This window comes from Hypoxylon fragiforme (assembly GCF_022984875.1).
Source record: "Hypoxylon fragiforme strain CBS 206.31 chromosome Unknown GGS25scaffold_5, whole genome shotgun sequence".
Taxonomy (NCBI): domain Eukaryota; kingdom Fungi; phylum Ascomycota; class Sordariomycetes; order Xylariales; family Hypoxylaceae; genus Hypoxylon; species Hypoxylon fragiforme.
The window spans coordinates 2,933,616-2,952,145 of record NW_026054760.1 but is presented as its reverse complement, the minus strand read 5'-3'; the positions used below and the strand labels follow the sequence as shown (position 1 = coordinate 2,952,145).

Sequence of the window (18,530 nt, the reverse complement as noted above, 5' to 3'; positions counted from 1 at the left end):
TGGGATAGGAGGATGTTGCCTTTTACCCAAAGCCACAATGTTTCTTAGGAAATAAAGACATATGCATGAGAATTAAAGCATCGAGCATTCTGTACCTACAAAGGAGTAACCAGATCGAAGAGAGTAGAGTGGTCTATAATATTATATGGGCATTATGTCTAATTGGCATATAGGCTGCACACATGAGACATACATTATTAGCAAAAAGTCAATGCATAACCGCATATTCTATTGTTCTAGAGTAGGTTGAGAGTAGTGCAAGCGGTTATTGTGTGGGATCTTACCCCTATCTTGAAAAAGGGGGGGACTTTAGGTGTGGCGCAGTCGAGTGAATACCAACTTCTGAGCCACTGTAAAATAGTTCATGAAGTTAGCGGGCTACATACCTAACCTAGGTACATATTTGGGCTAATTTGGGGGTAGGGTGGGAGAGTCTATGGGCGTGGGACCATATTAGGTAAAACCTCCAGCATTTCAACTTGTAGCCATCTTACGATTACTCTAACTTAAAGCCGCAACCGTGTATGCTGTTCCTTTACTTAGGTACTTGTTACTGCACACCCATCCCAGCTCTAAAAATGAGTTTTAAGTTCAAGTTGAATGTGATAAACCATAGCCGATCCGTCGCCAGGTTCGTAACCGGCAGTTGTGTCTGGCTAGAGATGACTAACGAATGCTAACAATTGTGGTAGACGGATTGCTGGAACTCGCTATAGCCGACAATGCCCATGTCAGTTCCAACTGAGGCCCTTGGCAACAGCTTCTGAGAAACCTCTGGTGTCAAGTTCACCAGGCTATCTTAAGTTCTCGTATAAAAATACTGCTAGCAATGTCAAGCGATCTATGCTGTAAGTAGCTGGCTTTACCTTGCTACGAATACCGATCATTAAATCGTCAAAAATAATAACATGAAGGAAGGCCCAATATCTGGTTACGGTACGCGACCCTTCTGAACAACCAGCACATCTTGTGTAGCTTACTTTCATAGAGATAATTGCCGGTGTAGCAGTTGTGTCCACCAAGATACCATGCAGAGAAATTTCAATACTTTTGATGTTTGTGCTTCCTTTTCGACCACAAAGTATTTGAACACTCATTCGGTGCTAGATACCCCAAGACGTTCAGCCATCACGGGTTGAAACAAATGAGAAAGGTGTCAAGATACAATGTAAGATTTCACGATATAGTAGAGTCCCGATATGCATTGTACTCATTGTGTATTTTAGGGTCGGGGGATTCTCACGAAAGCTTTTACCCATGGGACTTCCTCAAATTCTACCTAGAGTCAGATAAAAGAGCTCCAGAGTCTCTTGAGTATGTGCATTCACCCTATCGTACTAGGCGTCAACTCAACCGAATCTAACTCGTCACAGGCTAGATTATTTCGGTGCACAGGGGCCACGAAACCCTCAAGATTGGCCGCCATCGTTGAAACACGGGGACTTCTTAGCAAACGAGACTGAGACGGTTGGCCGCTTGACGGATTTTATCGTAAGTGTTTCCCTTCCACTTCGTCGGGAATATGTCCTCATAAGCGTAACTAGAGACGGAATGGTTTCGCGTTTGTTACCGATGTACCAATCGACTCTGCAGAGGCAACCGAGAAGGTCCTGGAAAAGATTGCCTTCATTAGGCAAACACACTATGGCGGTTTCTATGATTTCATCCCAGATCTGGCTCTTGCCGATACCGCCTATACGAACCTAGCATTGGGTGCTCATACGGATACAACTTACTTCACAGACCCTGCTGGTCTACAAGCGTTCCATCTGCTTTCTCACACGGGCCCTGACTCCGACAACAACCCAGAGTCAAACCTAGGAGGACAATCTCTACTGGTTGATGGGTTCCACGCAGCGAACGTCCTCAAAGAAGAGGATCCAAAGGCATTTGAAGTGCTCACCAAGATCAAGCTTCCATGGCATGCTAGCGGCAACAAGGGAATCACCATTTCACCCGACAAACTGTATCCAGTTCTCGAACTGGACGAGACAACAGGTAGGATGCACCGCGTTAGGTGGAATAATGATGATCGTGGAGTCGTTCCTTTCGATAGCGAGTACTCTCCAGAAGAATGGTATCAAGCCGCAAGAAAATGGAATAACATCTTGAGGCGGGAATCCATCGAGTATTGGTTCCAGCTTAAGCCAGGAAACCTCTTAAGTAAGTTGGCGCAACCTTGCTTAGAACATCTACTTATACTTTGGATTTTAGTATTTGACAATTGGCGCGTGCTGCATGGAAGAAGCGAGTTTACTGGTGTGAGAAGGATATGTGGTGGATATAGTAAGGCCTGACTTTCCTTATCTACCTACCTACCTACTATCCTTGATTTTCTCTCGTGGCTGTATAGCATGCTGTACTAACGAACCTCCCCTCAAGTTAATCGGGACGACTTTGTTTCGAGATGGAGAAACACCAATTATCCACGAGACGAGATCCTAAAGCGAGTTATAGGGTAACGTAACGCTATATCTTGGCCGCTACCGGCGCCTCATCGGATAAGAATACCCCTTGGACGACTTGAGCGTCATTTTGAGCGCCATTTGAGTGCTTGGAACCGCGCGGGGGACATCGGTGCGTTCATGCGAAGGTCAGGCAGGGTTTTGTGGAATTCACCGCACTTGGCAATCCACAGAACACTACCTACATGTAGTATGTATTCACATGTTCCAAGGTTTGCAACAATAACACCTCTACCTATGTAGGTAGATAGTCTATTTTCACCAACTTGATGTCTTTGATATAGACAGACTTTCCGTCTCCCAAGGTGTCACCATAGATGCACTCACACGGAGGCTTCAATGTTGCATCTGGCGAAATGCAACGTTCTTCTAGACTTTAGATAGCCGCTAAATAAGAGCTGCAGTAGTTGAGATGATTTCAGCGAACCACCCTCCACAAAATCGCTTTATAGCGGCTAGTTCTCCGCAGTGTCTCTGCAGTGTCTCTGCAGATTCTAGGAAGAACCTTCTCCTGCAGCTGAACGTCACCTTCGGTCCGGCCCCGTACATCGGCACTATTCGGTAAGGCCCAATACAACACGTGCAGTATACGGGATACCACGTTTTTTATATATAGTTTATAGGACTGCCCCCTTCATTCCACCCGGTCTTGGCTGGCATTTGACTTTCTTTCGTCTTCTCTCTTGGACATAAAATACCTATATACTTAGACACCAGGTAGGTAAGTAATAAGGAAATCAAACTCTACAAGCTTACCAGCTGCCTAATCCAACATATCTATTCTTCTTTACCCCAGGATTATCTTAATTTTTATACAAGACTTTTATATCAAACGATCAAGATGGCTATGAAATCTGGTACTTTTTTGCATGACGCTACACAACCCCCTAAATCGGACCGGATACTGCCGTTGTTCTCCCTCAAGGGCAGGACAGCAATCGTTTCTGGAGCCGGAGCTGGAATTGGTCTTGCGATTGCACAAGGATTTGGTACGAACATCTGAAGCGTTATCCTTCCCCCCGAACTCTCTTCTAGCATATGTGCTAGTATTGTTGATGTCTTTTGCCCATAATACTAACAGGCAGCTAGTAAGTGGACAATCACTTGTCATCACCACCTGTCTACACCGGTTCCCTTTGAAGAGGGGCTGCGCAGTACACCTCTGAGACATAGACCCTACTATGGAGGCAGCTCTCTCATTTCATTAGATTACGAGTGATTTTAACATGTACTAGGCCGAAGCGGGTGCCAATGTCGCGATCTGGTATAACTCTAACAAGAAGGCACTTGAGGAAGCTGCCCAGATCGAGAAAGACTATGGTGTCAAGTGTGAGTAATCCACATCGGTTCTTGCGTACTTGTACAGACCCTTAACCGGTCTCTCCAAAACAGGCAAAGCCTACCAGGTCAACGTGACCACCTGGGAAACAGTGCAGACGGCCGTCGACGAGATCGTGAAGGAATTCAACGGGCGCCTGGACATCTTCGTCGCGAACTCCGGCATCCCGTGGGCGTACAAGTCCTTCCTCGACACCCCGACCGACGAGCTGCACAAGCTGCTCAAGATCAACCTCGACGGCACCTTGTACTGCGCCAAGGCCGCGGGCCTGCACTGGAGACGCCAGAAGCAGGAGGGGACGACGGTCGATGGGAAACCGCTTGAGAATTATAGTTATGGCAGTTTTATCGCGACCTCGAGCATGAGCGGCCATATCGCGAATATCCCGCAGCAGCAAATGGTGTATAATGCGTCCAAGGCTGCGATCACCCATGCGTGTAAGTACATACATCCATATATGGCCGGTTTTATGTACTAGGTAAGACAAGACTTCAAGGGGATCGATGCTGATATGTCAAATACTCTACCTGTAGGCAAATCGTTGGCGGTCGAGTGGGTTGGGTTCGCCCGTTCCAACTCCGTTTCACCGGGCTATATCAAGACCGGATACATTCCGGAGGACGCCAAGAATGTCTTCAAGGACAAGATCCCGATGGGGTATGTTACCTAAACTCGCTATCCCTTCCTTTTTTTATTAAGGTTCATTCTCTAATCAAACTCTGGCTGTAGACGTGAGGGCGAAACTGGAGAGTTGAAGGGCGTCTATCTGTACTTGGCGTCTGATGCGGCTTCGTACACGACTGGCACCGACATCATTGTTGATGGTGGCTACTGTGTGCCGTAGATGGAGTTTCGGGGGGCGGGAAGCGTGAATTTGGAGCGGGTTGCTTTCACTATGCTGTGCTAGCATGAGCGGATATTCAGATGACGTGCCTAGCGCTAGACTGGCTGGAGAGATTTCCTCTTCGTTGCCTACCTAATATGATAGAAAGGAAAAGAGTCAAGATTATTCCATTTGCTATAGATACCTACCCATGTCGAAGGGGTTTCTTATTTCTTCGTCCTTTCCCTCCTTGGGTTGATATTGGATGATTTTATAGAGATAGAGATAGACATAAAGCATTCCTAGCTCGTAATCCATAGCTTATAGCTCAAAGCTCACAGTTCATACCTAGCCTATGGTTTGTACGTATTTCGTAATTCATCACACTGTCTTAACCAAACTAGAACATATGTGTTTGAAGTTGAGGTGTCTTGTATCAGCTGTATATAATGACTGCTTATGGCGGATATGCTAAGATATTTTTTTACTGGTCGTGTAACGAAAATATCGAGGGCACGCGACAGTAACATTTGGAGCTTGAATGGTACCTGAAAAGGCCTGACGATTACGTAGCTGGCGTATGGTTGGTGATGATACGATGACGGGCTGGTTACCTACATGCCAACTAGGCAGATACTAAATGTATAGTTATGTAGGACCCGAGGTAAACGCCTAACCTACAGATGTAATATTTTGGATTGCCTGTCACAGTACCTACCTAGGTATATGTAGTAGATTGATATTGAATGCAGTGCACCTGTTCAGGTTCAAATGTACCCCTATTTCATTCAAGTTCAATGTTGTTTAGGGGGGCTAGGTACCTAAAGTCATTAAAATTGAAGCCGAGGGCTGAACAATTATGTATGTATGTACATAGCATGTACATGGTTCTTATCAGTTTATCTCGTACCTTATCTTCCCCACCAAGTATCACGTAGTGCAATAATACCTACATGTACATAGTTACATACTAGGTAATGTAGTTTCTTTTCTTCTTATGTACATAGCAGCAAGTAACCTTAGGTAACACACACCTTTGCTATGTAGTTTGGTTTTCGGTGCCTTGCCTATCCATTTTGCCTACCTTCGGCCGCCTAACTCACTCAATTCCATTACCAGTACACAGTAACTACCACTACACACTCCCCCAGTTTCAGCTCTTTTTTATATTATTAACTACATACACATACCTACATCCATAGGGTACTAGGTTAGGTAGTTAGTAATTATAGTTTTCTACACCACCATCACCAATCTCCCGTCACCATCCCACCTTCATCTTTAACCATTAGTTATACCTTGTTGTTCAGTTGCGCAACTGACCTCCAACATCCTGCTTATCTTTGAACTTGATTATTGTTTAATTCTCAGATCGAGCATTTCTTCTTATTACAGAGCTGCAATCATAAGGATATTGAAGACAGAGTCGCATTAGCTATCCGCCATTCGCCATCCATTCACCATCCACCATCCACCGACTCCCCCCTCCCCCCATTCAACATGGACGCTGAAGAAGGTCAAGCGCCTGCTCCCTCGAATGTGCCCGACCCGCGCAATGTTCAGGTCGACAATGCCATTCGCGCTATCAAGGAGAAGAAGCCTCTTCCGGAAATTGACTTCAGCATCCATACTATGGAAGATGGTTCTCAAGTTAGCACTATGGAGCGGGTCTGCAAAGGTAGGCTGAGTTGTCTTGATCTCCCAGTGCTATCTCTTTTATCTTGAGTGTTGAGTATTGTCTATTGTCTATTGTCTATCAAGTCTACTGCCCCTCGACTCAAGACAGAAAGACAAAAGCTATTCAAAATGATGGATCAACATCAAGCAGCTGGATTTGGACTGACTGGTCATCATAGACGTTCAGGCGCCCGCCACTTTCAAACCCACCGACGAGCAATTCTTCGAGGACGACACACATACCAAACCCGACATCACTTTCCTGAAGCAGCACTTTTACCGCGAGGGGCGATTGACCGATGAACAGGCCTTATGGATTATCAAGACTGGAACCGAGCTTCTACGTAATGAGCCTAACCTTCTGGAGATGGATGCCCCCATAACCGTCTGTGGTGATGTTCACGGCCAGTACTACGATCTCATGAAACTCTTTGAAGTCGGTGGCGACCCCTCCGAGACTAGATACCTCTTCCTTGGTGATTACGTCGACCGAGGCTATTTCAGCATCGAATGTGTTCTATACCTGTGGTCATTGAAGATACACTATCCCAAGACGCTCTGGCTTCTGCGCGGTAACCATGAGTGTCGTCACTTGACCGATTATTTCACCTTCAAGCTTGAATGCAAGCACAAGTACTCGGAGGCTATATATGACGCCTGCATGGATTCCTTCTGCTCCCTCCCGCTTGCAGCTGTCATGAACAAGCAGTTCCTCTGTATTCATGGAGGTCTTAGCCCCGAGCTACACACTCTAGATGACTTGAAAAACGTACGTCCTTGTTTGAACATCATTATTCATCTGATTTTGGGCATATTTTATACAGGTAACTATTAAATACAATGGGTTGCTAACCGACATTAGATTGACCGCTTCCGAGAACCACCAACCCAAGGCTTGATGTGCGACATTCTATGGGCCGATCCGCTGGAGGACTTCGGCCAGGAGAAGTCGAGCGAGTATTTCATGCATAACCATGTGCGCGGTTGCTCGTATTTCTTCTCTTACCCGGCTGCTTGTGCCTTCTTAGAGAAGAACAACCTTCTATCGATCATCCGAGCGCATGAGGCGCAAGATGCCGGTTATCGAATGTACCGTAAGACCAGAACCACCGGTTTCCCGAGCGTCATGACCATTTTCTCTGCACCCAACTATCTGGATGTCTACAACAACAAAGCCGCAGTATTGAAGTATGAGAACAACGTTATGAACATTCGGCAATTCAATTGCACGCCCCATCCTTATTGGTTACCTAACTTTATGGATGTTTTCACGTGGTCCCTGCCATTCGTAGGTGAAAAGATCACCGACATGCTGATCGCCATTCTGCATACCTGCTCCGAAGAAGAGCTCAAGGAAGAGACGCCCATGTCCTCCTCACCCGGTCCGCAATCTCCCCCACTTGGAGGACCTTTCTCCGATCCGGATTCCATCGAGTATAAGCGACGAGCCATCAAGAACAAGATTCTGGCCATTGGCCGACTGTCCCGCGTGTTCCAGGTTCTCCGAGAGGAGTCTGAGAGCGTTACGGAGCTCAAGACTGTATCCGGTGGACGACTGCCTGCAGGGACCCTTATGCTTGGTGCAGAAGGTATCAAGAATGCTATCAATACCTTTGAGGATGCGAGGAAGGTTGATCTGCAGAATGAGAGACTGCCACCCAGTCACGACGAAGTTGTTAGACATCAGGAAGAAGAACGACAGCAGGCCTTGGAGCGTGCCTCTCGAGAGGCTGACAATGATAAGAAGTTGCAGACCTTGTCTAGAAGGCTAAGCACGTGAGTATATCCATGAGAATATCCATGAACATTTTCATTCTTGTAGTCATACACTAACAGCTGAACAGTGATCGCAAGCGATGATGCTCCGCGAGTGCAAGGGACCCTGGTCGTTAAAAAGAGAAAATGGCCATCGATCCGAGGCCTGCCTAGGACGATTTTGCTAATGGGTGGTCTTGGCCTAACAAATTAGTACATGCTATCAGCCTAGAAGGTAGCATGTTGGCAATGGTTTAAGTGATAGGGTGGTGGTCTTTGACTGGATCGTCATTCAAAAGACAAGATATCGAATCGCAGAAAGGATCGAAAGAGTGAGCCGAGCAGACAGTAGTCACAGATGGTATGGTTGGTTCAGAACCAAGATAAAGGTCACAGCCATGATAGTGGAGTCACAGGTCTAAACATGGTGTAAGGCGAGTTGGCGATGACCAAACTATACAAGAGACACACCATATGATTGAGCTGGCCCTTGACCATCTCGGCTGTCACTGGTGTAATTCGTGCTATCTGGGTAGATAGGTACCTACCTAGATAGTTTATTCATTTCCGCGCCAGATCGTCGCTGGACAAGTCCGACACCCATAATTATTGCGTAGCATGAATGTGAATGTGAAATGTTACAGTATAGGTGCCTACGTCGATGCCTTGGCAGTGAAGCATGATGGATGAAAACTACGAAGTGCTGTAATTGTAAATGTATGAATTGGATTGCTAACCACAAAGCGGACTTCATTCTGCTAACTAACTCAAAATATAGCCAGTACATTCGGCGGACTTGCCACACCCCCAGGGACATTACACGGCTCGCTGGAGACGAAAAAACTCCAACGCTTCTGCTCCCGACAGTGAGCAGCCAGCCTCTCGAGGTCGAACAGCTCGCCGATCGGACACCCCCACCCCGCAAGCAGAACCTCGTGCAACACGATGGGGCGGCCCCCCTCCCCCTCCCCCTCCCCCTCAGCCTTCTGCGTATCCGGCGGCCACGCCTCAAAAGAGGGCTGGTCCCCGGCGACGGCCGAGAAGTTGCTCCACAGCCAGCGGAGCAGCTCGGGCGAGGGCTCGACGCCGGCGAAAGGCGGAGGGGAGAGGGCTTGGTGGGCTAGGATCTCGGAGGGGGATTTGGAGGCGAGCTGGGAGGTGAAGCCGGTGCGCAGGAAGAGGATGTCGCCGAAGCGGGGCACGGTGCCCTGGGAGGCGAGGCAGGCGAGGAGGGAGGAGAGGGGGATGGGGGTTTTGGTGAAGGGGTCGTGGGGGGTGGTGGATGGGGAGGAGGGGGAGGGGGGTTGGGAGAGCAGCCAGCTGTGGTAGTCGATTAGGATGCCGCGGCCGACGATGCCTTGCTCGGCCCAGGCTGGTGGTTGTTAGTAGGTAGGTAGGTAGGTAGGGGGCAGGAAAAGGGAGGGGAGGGGAGGGGAGGGGGAAGAGAGAACCATACCATGTATCCCATTAACCGTGCTCTTCAGCCTTCCATCCTCACCAACGCCATGTATATCCTCCATCGTAACGCCGTTATAGAACCTCTTCTCGCGCTGATAGCCATAGTGGCGCAGCCCATCCCACTGCGTCGAGACCTGCGTGTTGAAGCTCCACACGTCGTCGTTCACGACGCGCGGGTCCTTGCGGATGAGCTGCTGCTCGAAGACGCGGCGCGCGAAGAAGGCATTCTGCGCCTGCGCGTTCAGCGGCCAGTTCAGCGAGATCCGACGCCCCGTCTGGATCTCGCTCGCGGCGGCGGCGGCGACCCGCGAGTCGGTCAGCCGGTTCAGGGTCCCGAGCTCGTCGTGGGCGCCGTACAGGCCCCAGGCCGAGTAGTACGGGTCTGTCTTTTGTAAGGGAAGGTCCTCGAAGGCGGGGATGCCGTTGGCGTTGAGCTTGAAGCCGGGGGCGGGCGGAGCCATTGGTGTGAGTGTGTAGGTAGGTAGGTATGTTATATAGGATGGTAATGTATTTCCTGGGTTATGTTGGTATTTGGTTTGTGATATTGGTTAATGGGTGTGTAGGTGTATGGATAGTAGGAGGCACGCGTTACTTTTGGAAGAGAGATGGCACAATGAGCATCATGTTTCTTTGTCGAAGTAATGGCTACTAAGTTAGTGTAGAGAGTCTCATTAGTGGAACAGCCACCTGCGTAGGGCTCCGGGAGAGTCTCGATAACATAATCCCGATGGCCCCTCCCCGCATTCACTCTTTGTTCCGCCATTGATATTCTGGTTAATGTCGAACATTGTGCGAGCGTCTTGAAGCTGGTAAGGTCATTATACCGGAATAGGGAGCCGGATGGATTACGAATGGCTCGCGCTCGGGTTAATGCATAGCGAATTACCTGTGACGTCGAGAGGAACGGATCATATCAGTGTTACGGTAATCCTTAGCTCTGTGAGTGGTGTTGGAGTGTTGGTTACGATGTGCAGTCTTCGGATGGCTGATTTAATTAAGGGAGAGGCGAGGCCGGTGGCTGGTACATTCCAGTTCTACACTCGCATGATAATTTCATCTACGGCCCCGTCATACCAAGCTCTTTCTTCTTCAGAAATAACCCTTCGCTCCGGAAACCGACGGATCGCATGCAATACTCTTGGAGATCGATCATATCCTAGATAGGGACATACCTAGGTCATGGGACAACGATACCGAATTTTTCATACGGGAAATTCTCGAGAGTAGCGAGCTGCTCACCCCAACCATCATCGACCTCCCCACGTTGCTCATCGTTCCCAATAGAAAACAACGGCGTCCTTCCAGCAAGCACCTCCTTCTCCTTACCCTCGTACTCAGCAGCCAACCCAGGATGCGGAACCCATACCACTCTCATCCCGGCCCGCCTGCCTGCCTCGACACCTAGCACACTGTCCTCAAAGACGAGACACTCATTTGGCTGGACCTTGGGGACATCCTCGGGCAGCGATGCGTTGATGGAGTTGAGTGCAACTAGATAGATGTCCGGTGCCGGCTTACCCCTGCCATGCTGGACGCGGGGATCGTCCCCCACGACCCGGTGCTCCTCCGGGATAAGCTCCAGCACCTGCTTCGTCGCGGGCTGCGAGGTCTTGATGTCGTAGTTGCGCTGCTCGCTGCTCGTTGCCAGTGCAATCTGCACCGGCCAACCCCGGGTAGTCTTGGCGCGCTTGAGATCCTGGAGCAGCTTCTCGACGCCGGGGAGGGGCTTGCACTCCGGGAAGTAGATGCGGTGCTGCTCGGCCTGCTCCTCCTTGAACTGCTCCCGCGATATCGGCAGCTGCGCCCAGTTGTGGAATATGTCGCCGTTGGACGCGCCGGGAATGCCCATGAGCTTAGATTTGACGGACCATGGTAGGTTTGGCCTGCCGTACCTTTTTAGGACGATGTCGGCGCACAGGGTGTATAAGTCCTCGGTGTTGATGAGGAGGCCGTCCATGTCAAATAAGCACGCCCGGATCGGAGGGAAATCCGGGGCGGTAGGGCCATTCCGCTCTGTAGGTGCCATGTTTGAGGATTCCACGATGAGAATATTAAGCTAACCTAGGTTATTACTTGTTACTTGAATTTCGAGCTAGAATGTCTTTAACCTAAGTGAATAGGTTTAGTTGAGAACTAGGTGCTGTCTTGAGGAATAAGTTCTTAAGGCTTAGTTGATCTTGACTAAGACCAAGGTTAGTAGTAACTTATTTAGTACCTAATATTTAGGTGCATACATTGCCATACAATGGCACTTGGTACTAAATAGGTACCTTGTTAGTGGCCTTGTTTAGCCCGTCGGACGCCGTAGGAAACCGTATCGTGACGGGTTGGTCTTTAGGGTCAAGTTAGACAAGCGCCACCGAGGGGAATGAGCACTTCCTAGGAAATGAAGTTGCCACTAAGTAAATATCTAGCATGAAAGACACTTATTGGATAATAGACTCTCAAGACGTCAAGGAAATAAAGTACAAAGTCTGACGCCTTTTTGCTATTGGATGAGCTACAGCTTTTGGATAAGAAAATAGAGAAACCCCACCATAATAGTTGGCCCGGTCCAGGGGAGCTGGTGAGTAAGGTGAATGAATATAAAGCCTTTGTGTTATTTCCAATAATACTTCATATTTGAACAAATCCATTCAATTCATCCAAAGTTCAGCACAAGCCTCCTTACATTATGTCTGGGCTCACAAAACTCGAACTTCGGACCGCTCTTGGTCCCGTCTACCGAGATGTACTCCCGAACCCACCAAGAGACTGCACCGCCGATGAGGTTCCCGTCATCGATCTGGCTTCCATGTTTTCTGACGAGCTTTCCGACCGGAAACAAGTTGCTGCTAAAATCAGATCAGCCGCGACCAACAATGGATTCTTCTACATTAAGAACCATGGTATCTCAGATGGGACAATCGCTCAGTGCAAGCGACAGGTGATAAATTTCATGAGGCAGCCCTTGGAGAAGAAAGAGTTGGTGTGTTCTAGGACGCATAGCAAATATTACAATGGGTATCTCGGGAACCGCAAAGCCCAGATTTCTCGTACTGAGACCGCCGATGTTCGAGAGTCCTTCTCGTTCCGTTATTCCCCGGAACTCGATCCGGATCATCCGGTGGACATTTCCGAGGTGCCCGAGGAAGTGAGAGCATGGATACGTGCAGAGGATTTTGTGGTGAGCATATTCCCATCTTTGAACCTGTCATGCCCTTCTAGTTAAATCGGCTATCGTGAGCTTATGAACAATGCTTGGCATCTTTGAAATCTATCTATCAGTGATGGCGCCTTGAATGCCACCTAGGCTATGAGCTAACCTATATATTACAGTGGGAAGGCACAGCCCATCTGCCAAACTTCAAAGAGGACTGTCTTGCGTATTGGAGTAGTTGCCTGACACTGGCTAGGAGACTGGTCAAGATGTTTGCTCTCTCACTGGGCTTAGAAGAGAACTACTGGGACGATAAGGTCACCTATCCAGGAGCCGACGGCGTTTTCAACTACTATCCGCCGAGGACCGTAGATGAAGTCGAAAATAAGTTTGTGGGTTTAGGGAGTCATACGGATTTGCAGTTGTTCACACTCCTGTGGCAAGACACAGTTGGCGGGCTGCAAATACTGACCAAAGAAGGACAGTGGTTGAAGGTGAGTTGAGGCTGGTACGGAGAACGAACCGAGGTTGACATCTTATAAAGGCACCTCCGATTGAAGGGACTCTTGTGGTAAACATTGGCGATTTCATGATGCGACTTTGCAACGACATCTACAAATCCAATGTCCACAGGGTGACGAACGAATCTACCGTTGAACGCGTCTCTATGCCCTTCTTCTTTGGTATGTCAATGTCCCCAAAAGTCTGGCCATATTGCTAATTTACTGACGGAATAGGTCTCAATTTCAACTGCGTTGAGGGTGTTGTTCCCTCTTGTACTTCGGAATCGACTCCGGCCAAATATGAACCTATATCTTGCGGCGATTGTAAGTTTCCATAATCATCTCAGGGATCCCGTAGTTAATAAGTATTCAGGGTGTCAAATGAGATTCAAAATAGAGCGGGAAGAATTCATCAAGAATGAGGAGGCGAAGAAAATAGCAGCCCCAAGTGCTACCGTCGTTGCTGGATAAAACGCAAAATGTGTCTGAGTGTGGGTTTCTCGCTGGTATCGTTCTGGTTTACATTCTGATTCGGCCAACTGCTTTTTATCAAGCCAAGTTACAAGGCCTTTTGAATGAGTTCAATGACATCGAAGAATGAATCGCGGTCAGGCTTGAGGGTTTTGAGACCAAGTCCCACGACAAGAGTGCGACTCTCATCTGAGTCTCGCCTGGCAATGTGACTGGCAATCTGGACAGCGTATAGTTGGGCCAAAGATTCACGCTCTTCTCCACCACCACCAAGTAATGTCTTTGGCGTCAAATGAGACAGAGGTAGCAGATTATTGTTTGCTAGAGCCATGTTTACTGTAGCAGGTGAAGGCGCTGAGAGTGGTATTTGTATCTATATATTATTAGTCAGTCTTTCTTTTGTTCAAGACTCTTTAACTTGGTAATAATATGAAGAGTTACCCATTGTGATAGTCTGCCTTCTTGGGATAGGGTAACAAGAATCTTGTCTGAGAAATATAGAACAGAAGCTTCTGTAGGGATATCGTCAATAGGCCCAATGGTAGATTTGGACTGAGCCGGAAATGGCTGTTCTACTACTTGTGAAGAGACATCCATATCTGAAAGTTGGAATACCCAAATCACGGTTTGTTGTGTGAGAAGAGATATTGAAAGATGAAAAAGTGTAATAGGTAAGCTGGAGCTGTGTGAACATTGAAGCTATGTGTGTAACTATCGGGTGGCTACCTGGGACCTGGGTACCTTGGCTCCCCTACAACAAACGGCGCTACTACCCCGCGCTAAACCGTGTTTAATCACTAAAATCAATTCTGCCAGGCGGTCAAAATTTCCATATCCTTCATATTCTCATATTCTATTATCGTATTCTTAGGAATACAACTAATATAAAACCTTCACTAACCATCCTCGCCAACCTTAAAAATGCCAAAATTTGTGCCGCGGCAGAGGAAACACAAAGTTATTGCGCGCCAGAAGGCTCAGCAAAATGAAATCTCAGGTGGTGATAATGAACCTGTACAAACCGACAGTAACGCCCTGGAAATTCTGCCGGACGCTCAAAAAGCTGCCCGTGAAGCCAAGAGGGCTCAACTAAGAGAAGAGTTGAAGGGCCAAGTCAAAGTGACTGGCAAAAAGGCCAAACGTCTTGAAAAGTATATTGATACAAAACTCAAGAAGGATGAAAATCGAATCCTCTTAGCTGGATTGGCTAAGAACAAGATCGATACTAGCTTGTTCTCAAGTACTCGGACACTTGGCCAGGGCAAAGAGACGAAACGCCAGGCATTCAGCCGCGCCTTGAGGGAAAGGCAAGCTGGTGTTGGCCATGAGGATGAGGACCTTCTTTTTGAGAGGAGAAGAGATGCTCCGTTGAGCGATGAATCCGACGACGGGGAGGAGGAATCTTCAAAGACTACCGGTTTTAATCGATTAGGTGGCCAAGCATCGCAGAATGTTGTGTCGGTAACCAACGGACATGGTGCGAATATTTCCAAGGCTGCGCCACCAGAAACATTACCAGAAAAGTTACCAACGACAGTGGGATCCGGATTGAAACGACCTTTAGACTTGGACGACGAAGGGCGACCAGTCATACAAAAGAGACAGAAGCGCGGTGGTGTAAAGTCCAAGATATCAATGAAGCAACAATTGGCACAGGCTGAAACCACCCCCAACGATTCGGACGAATCTTTGGACGGAGATGATGCTAGCGATGAGGACGAGTGGAACGGTGTTAGCTCAGATGAAGCTGCCCACCAGTCAGGTGATTCCCAAGATAACTCTGAAGAGGGGTCGTCAGATGCAGAATCCAGTAGCGATGATGACGATTCATCTGAAGAGGAACTTGATGATTCAACGAAAAAGGAGAGATCTTCGGCTTTCAAAGCGTGGGCCCACGAGCAACGCAACTCAGCTCTTGGCTATGAACCTACCAACCATAATAATGCCGTTCTTAATATTACAGTCCCTGAAAATTTCAAACCACGTCCACTGGAGCAAGATCCATTGCCAATGGAATTATTACCAACAAAGGATACTGGAAGGAAAGCTTTCGGTGTATCGGTTCAGAGGACACCTGAAATCCAAGAGGCGCGGCTCAAGCTTCCAGTTGTAGCTGAGGAACAGAAGATCATGGAAGCTGTTCATAACAATAATGCGGTGGTAATATGTGGCTCGACGGGATCTGGTAAAACGACGCAAGTACCACAATTCTTATTCGAAGCCGGATACGGCTCTCCTGGATCTCCAACGCCGGGTATGATCGGAGTGACACAACCAAGGAAGGTCGCTGCGGTGAGTATGTCGAAACGTGTTGGACAAGAGCTAGGCGATAAGTCAAATTCCGTGGCGTACCAAATCCGATTTGAAGGCAACGTCGATGAGAAAACTGCCATCAAATTTATGACAGATGGCGTGCTTCTCCGAGAAGTTGCCAATGACATTTCGCTCCGCAAATACTCCGCCATCATAATTGATGAGGCTCACGAGAGGAGTGTCAATACAGATATTCTCATTGGTATGCTCAGTCGAGTCGTCAAATTACGAGAGGAAATGTCGGCGGAAGACCCCAAATTAGGTCCTTTAAAGCTAATCATCATGTCCGCTACGTTACGAGTGGACGACTTCATACGCAACAAAACACTTTTCCCGATACCACCGCCTGTTCTTAACGTTGAGGGTCGCCAGCATCCGGTGACTATGCATTTTTCTAGACAGACTCGCCATGACTACGTGGACGAAGCTTTTAAGAAGATCATGAGAGGACATCGCAAACTACCCCCAGGCAGCTTCCTTGTTTTCTTAACCGGACACGATGAAATTCAGAGGTTGAGTAAGAAGCTTAAACTAGCTACCGGCGCTTTAAATCCAATCACCTACCCCAAGGTTCGAATATCTGCCAACGATGCGCCCTTAGAAGTCGAGGATATCGACTTTGGGGAGACCAACGAACTGGGCCATGATGACGATGGCTTACCATTTATGGATGAGGAAGAGGATGAATCAGACGATGATGCCGAGTTTGACATTCCGGAAGAAGGTAGTCCTACAGGGCCCCTAAAAATGCACGTGTTGCCGTTGTATTCACTACTACCAACGAGAGAGCAGATGAGGGTGTTTGATGACCCACCAGAGGGCTCACGGGCGATTATACTTGCAACGAACGTTGCTGAGACCAGTTTGACTATACCCGGCATTCGCTACGTATTTGATTGTGGCCGATCAAAGGAACGAAAATACAACAAGGAAACTGGAGTCCAAAGCTACGAGATCGGGTGGATTAGCAAAGCCAGTTCAAATCAGCGAGCTGGACGTGCTGGTCGAACCGGTCCGGGCCATTGCTACCGATTATACTCCTCTGCTGTATATGAACGGGATTTCCCCGAATTCGCTGAACCCGAGTTATCGAGAATGCCCATCGAAGGCGTTGTGCTTCAACTTAAGGCCATGCGATTACAACACGTAGTCAACTTCCCCTTCCCTACCCCTCCGGAACGACAGAGTCTCGCAAAGGCGGAGAAGCTACTTCAGTATCTTTCAGCAATCACCACTTCCGGTCAAGCCACTCAGATCGGATCAACAATGGCCAAGTTTCCATTGCCACCTCGCTTTGCGCGGATTCTTCTGGTTGGGCATCTGCACGAGTGCTTGCCATATACAGTTGCGCTTGTGGCAGGACTATCGGTGGCAGAGGTGTTTATTCCAGAGAGCCAAGCGATACCCGCTTTGTCTACCGATACCGAGCGGGAATTCCGCACCAATGAGGATGTGATGGCAGAGAATCGGCAAACCAAAGTGCGGCACAAGTACAACGAAGTGCACCGAAACTTCCGCTCGTTGGACGATGCATCCGATGCCATCAAGCTTCTCCAGGTTGTCGGAGAGTTCGCGCACGACCCGACGGAGCAGTGGTGCGAGAACCACTTCGTCCGGTCCAAGGCTCTTTCCGAAGCGCAGAAGCTCCGTCGGCAGATCACCAGTCTCCTCCAGAAAGACATCCCCGCATTCGCGAACCTGACCTTCAAGGAGAAGCTCGACCGACCAACCCCCAAGCAAGTGACGGCACTCAAGCAGATGGTAGCCGCCGGCTTCATCGACCAGGTCGCCATCCGCGCGGACCTAAGCGGCGCCCCTCCAGAATTATACCGGAAGCCCCGCCGCGCCATCGACGTACCGTACGTGCCGCTGCAGCCCATCGAATCCCAGGACCGCCACCGCGACCCCAACGACGGCCTCGTATACATCCACCCCTCTTCCGCGCTCGCCCACCGCAGCCCGCAGGAGTGCCCCGAGTACATCGTATACTCGAACCTGCAGCGCGCCGCCGCCCCCCCATCATCCCTGGACACGACCGCCGTCGTAAAGATTCCCAAGACCAGAATGCTCGCCCTGACCGACGTCACCGGCGCACAGCTCGCTGCCTTGGCCAAGGGGACACCGCTCCTCACGTACGGAAAACCGATCAAGGAGGTCAAGCTCTCCGAGACCGCCGGAGGAGCTGCTGCCGCGAGGAGAGAGTGCTGGGTCGTACCGTACTTGAGAGCCGAGGGCACGGGGGGCCAGGGCTGGCCGTTGCCGGTGACGAAGATCGTACAGAAGAGAGTTGCTGGGAAAGGGTGGGTTGCGGAGTAAAGGGGGATGGGGACGGGGACGTAAGGAGGGCTAGAGAGGTGCTGCTATTGGATGCTTGCCAAGTAACTATAGGAAATGTTGTTCTTCTTTTAGATATACCTGACTGTTACCTATGGGCGAGCCCGTTTTGGTTTGGCGTATTGGTTGCTACCTAGGTTAAGGTATTTTGTTTAGGAGAATAAAAAAGTTTACATGCCTTACACCAAGATATATTTGATGAACCACTTTTAATATCTTCAATTATAATCGTGCTTCATAGGTACTCATCTAG

The 18,530-nt window shown here is 48.8% G+C and overlaps 8 protein-coding genes across 8 annotated transcripts; 5 read left to right on the top strand and 3 right to left on the bottom strand.

Annotated features, from left to right (window-relative positions):
- Positions 1-472: 472 nt before the first annotated feature.
- GGS25DRAFT_491976 (Trimethyllysine dioxygenase) lies at positions 473-2,899 on the top strand (the record flags this gene model as incomplete). Its single annotated transcript, XM_049261147.1, has 10 exons — positions 473-631; positions 693-848; positions 919-936; positions 989-1,055; positions 1,108-1,168; positions 1,227-1,314; positions 1,374-1,491; positions 1,545-2,163; positions 2,215-2,286; positions 2,383-2,899. Coding segments are annotated over exons 1-10 (1,381 nt in total), but the record flags the coding sequence as incomplete, so codon positions are not given.
- A 62-nt stretch (positions 2,900-2,961) lies between these two features.
- GGS25DRAFT_491973 (short chain dehydrogenase) lies at positions 2,962-5,230 on the top strand. The gene is made up of 5 exons (XM_049261146.1): positions 2,962-3,453; positions 3,701-3,794; positions 3,858-4,241; positions 4,338-4,461; positions 4,534-5,230. Exons 1-5 carry the CDS (start codon positions 3,307-3,309, stop codon positions 4,646-4,648), a joined length of 864 nt encoding a protein of 287 aa, XP_049117014.1. The 5' UTR covers positions 2,962-3,306; the 3' UTR covers positions 4,649-5,230.
- Positions 5,231-5,673: 443 nt separating this feature from the next.
- GGS25DRAFT_491967 (Metallo-dependent phosphatase-like protein) lies at positions 5,674-8,690 on the top strand. Its single transcript, XM_049261145.1, has 4 exons — positions 5,674-6,305; positions 6,484-7,073; positions 7,167-8,080; positions 8,149-8,690. Exons 1-4 carry the CDS (start codon positions 6,128-6,130, stop codon positions 8,162-8,164), a joined length of 1,698 nt encoding a protein of 565 aa, XP_049117013.1. The 5' UTR covers positions 5,674-6,127; the 3' UTR covers positions 8,165-8,690.
- A 73-nt stretch (positions 8,691-8,763) lies between these two features.
- On the bottom strand, positions 8,764-10,167 carry GGS25DRAFT_293857 (uncharacterized protein). Its single transcript, XM_049257588.1, has 2 exons — positions 9,516-10,167; positions 8,764-9,431 (listed from the first exon to the last, which is right to left on the bottom strand). Exons 1-2 carry the CDS (start codon positions 9,976-9,978, stop codon positions 8,827-8,829), a joined length of 1,068 nt encoding a protein of 355 aa, XP_049117012.1. The 5' UTR covers positions 9,979-10,167; the 3' UTR covers positions 8,764-8,826.
- A 387-nt stretch (positions 10,168-10,554) lies between these two features.
- Positions 10,555-11,798, bottom strand: GGS25DRAFT_293867 (HAD-like protein). Its single transcript, XM_049257589.1, has one exon. It carries the CDS (start codon positions 11,541-11,543, stop codon positions 10,695-10,697), a length of 849 nt encoding a protein of 282 aa, XP_049117011.1. The 5' UTR covers positions 11,544-11,798; the 3' UTR covers positions 10,555-10,694.
- An 82-nt stretch (positions 11,799-11,880) lies between these two features.
- GGS25DRAFT_491961 (Clavaminate synthase-like protein) lies at positions 11,881-14,094 on the top strand. The gene is made up of 5 exons (XM_049261144.1): positions 11,881-12,683; positions 12,836-13,150; positions 13,201-13,339; positions 13,394-13,483; positions 13,533-14,094. Exons 1-5 carry the CDS (start codon positions 12,192-12,194, stop codon positions 13,628-13,630), a joined length of 1,134 nt encoding a protein of 377 aa, XP_049117010.1. The 5' UTR covers positions 11,881-12,191; the 3' UTR covers positions 13,631-14,094.
- Positions 13,675-14,334, bottom strand: GGS25DRAFT_293809 (uncharacterized protein). The gene is made up of 2 exons (XM_049257587.1): positions 14,072-14,334; positions 13,675-14,003 (listed from the first exon to the last, which is right to left on the bottom strand). The coding sequence occupies exons 1-2, from the start codon at positions 14,225-14,227 to the stop codon at positions 13,719-13,721; spliced, it is 441 nt and encodes a 146-aa protein (XP_049117009.1). The 5' UTR covers positions 14,228-14,334; the 3' UTR covers positions 13,675-13,718.
- Positions 14,335-14,452: 118 nt separating this feature from the next.
- GGS25DRAFT_491957 (P-loop containing nucleoside triphosphate hydrolase protein) lies at positions 14,453-18,511 on the top strand. Its single transcript, XM_049261143.1, has one exon. It carries the CDS (start codon positions 14,552-14,554, stop codon positions 18,257-18,259), a length of 3,708 nt encoding a protein of 1,235 aa, XP_049117008.1. The 5' UTR covers positions 14,453-14,551; the 3' UTR covers positions 18,260-18,511.
- The last annotated feature ends 19 nt before the right edge of the window (positions 18,512-18,530 follow it).

What these genes read in the sequence shown, in the direction of transcription:
- GGS25DRAFT_491973 (XM_049261146.1), top strand. Translation starts at nt 3,307, where the DNA reads ATGGCTATGAAATCTGGTACTTTTTTGCATGACGCTACACAACCCCCT. An exon ending in TTGCGATTGCACAAGGATTT is followed by an intron (nt 3,454 to 3,700) that starts GGTACGAACATC and finishes AACATGTACTAG; the next exon opens with GCCGAAGCGGGTGCCAATGT. An exon ending in GAAAGACTATGGTGTCAAGT is followed by an intron (nt 3,795 to 3,857) that starts GTGAGTAATCCA and finishes TCTCCAAAACAG; the next exon opens with GCAAAGCCTACCAGGTCAAC.
- GGS25DRAFT_491967 (XM_049261145.1), top strand. Translation starts at nt 6,128, where the DNA reads ATGGACGCTGAAGAAGGTCAAGCGCCTGCTCCCTCGAATGTGCCCGAC. An exon ending in TATGGAGCGGGTCTGCAAAG is followed by an intron (nt 6,306 to 6,483) that starts GTAGGCTGAGTT and finishes TGGTCATCATAG; the next exon opens with ACGTTCAGGCGCCCGCCACT. An exon ending in CTCTAGATGACTTGAAAAAC is followed by an intron (nt 7,074 to 7,166) that starts GTACGTCCTTGT and finishes AACCGACATTAG; the next exon opens with ATTGACCGCTTCCGAGAACC.
- GGS25DRAFT_293857 (XM_049257588.1), bottom strand. Translation starts at nt 9,978, where the DNA reads ATGGCTCCGCCCGCCCCCGGCTTCAAGCTCAACGCCAACGGCATCCCC. An exon ending in CACGGTTAATGGGATACATG is followed by an intron (nt 9,432 to 9,515) that starts GTATGGTTCTCT and finishes AACAACCACCAG; the next exon opens with CCTGGGCCGAGCAAGGCATC.
- GGS25DRAFT_293867 (XM_049257589.1), bottom strand. Translation starts at nt 11,543, where the DNA reads ATGGCACCTACAGAGCGGAATGGCCCTACCGCCCCGGATTTCCCTCCG.
- GGS25DRAFT_491961 (XM_049261144.1), top strand. Translation starts at nt 12,192, where the DNA reads ATGTCTGGGCTCACAAAACTCGAACTTCGGACCGCTCTTGGTCCCGTC. An exon ending in TACGTGCAGAGGATTTTGTG is followed by an intron (nt 12,684 to 12,835) that starts GTGAGCATATTC and finishes TATATATTACAG; the next exon opens with TGGGAAGGCACAGCCCATCT. An exon ending in CTCTATGCCCTTCTTCTTTG is followed by an intron (nt 13,340 to 13,393) that starts GTATGTCAATGT and finishes CTGACGGAATAG; the next exon opens with GTCTCAATTTCAACTGCGTT.
- GGS25DRAFT_293809 (XM_049257587.1), bottom strand. Translation starts at nt 14,227, where the DNA reads ATGGATGTCTCTTCACAAGTAGTAGAACAGCCATTTCCGGCTCAGTCC. An exon ending in AAGGCAGACTATCACAATGG is followed by an intron (nt 14,004 to 14,071) that starts GTAACTCTTCAT and finishes AATAATATATAG; the next exon opens with ATACAAATACCACTCTCAGC.
- GGS25DRAFT_491957 (XM_049261143.1), top strand. Translation starts at nt 14,552, where the DNA reads ATGCCAAAATTTGTGCCGCGGCAGAGGAAACACAAAGTTATTGCGCGC.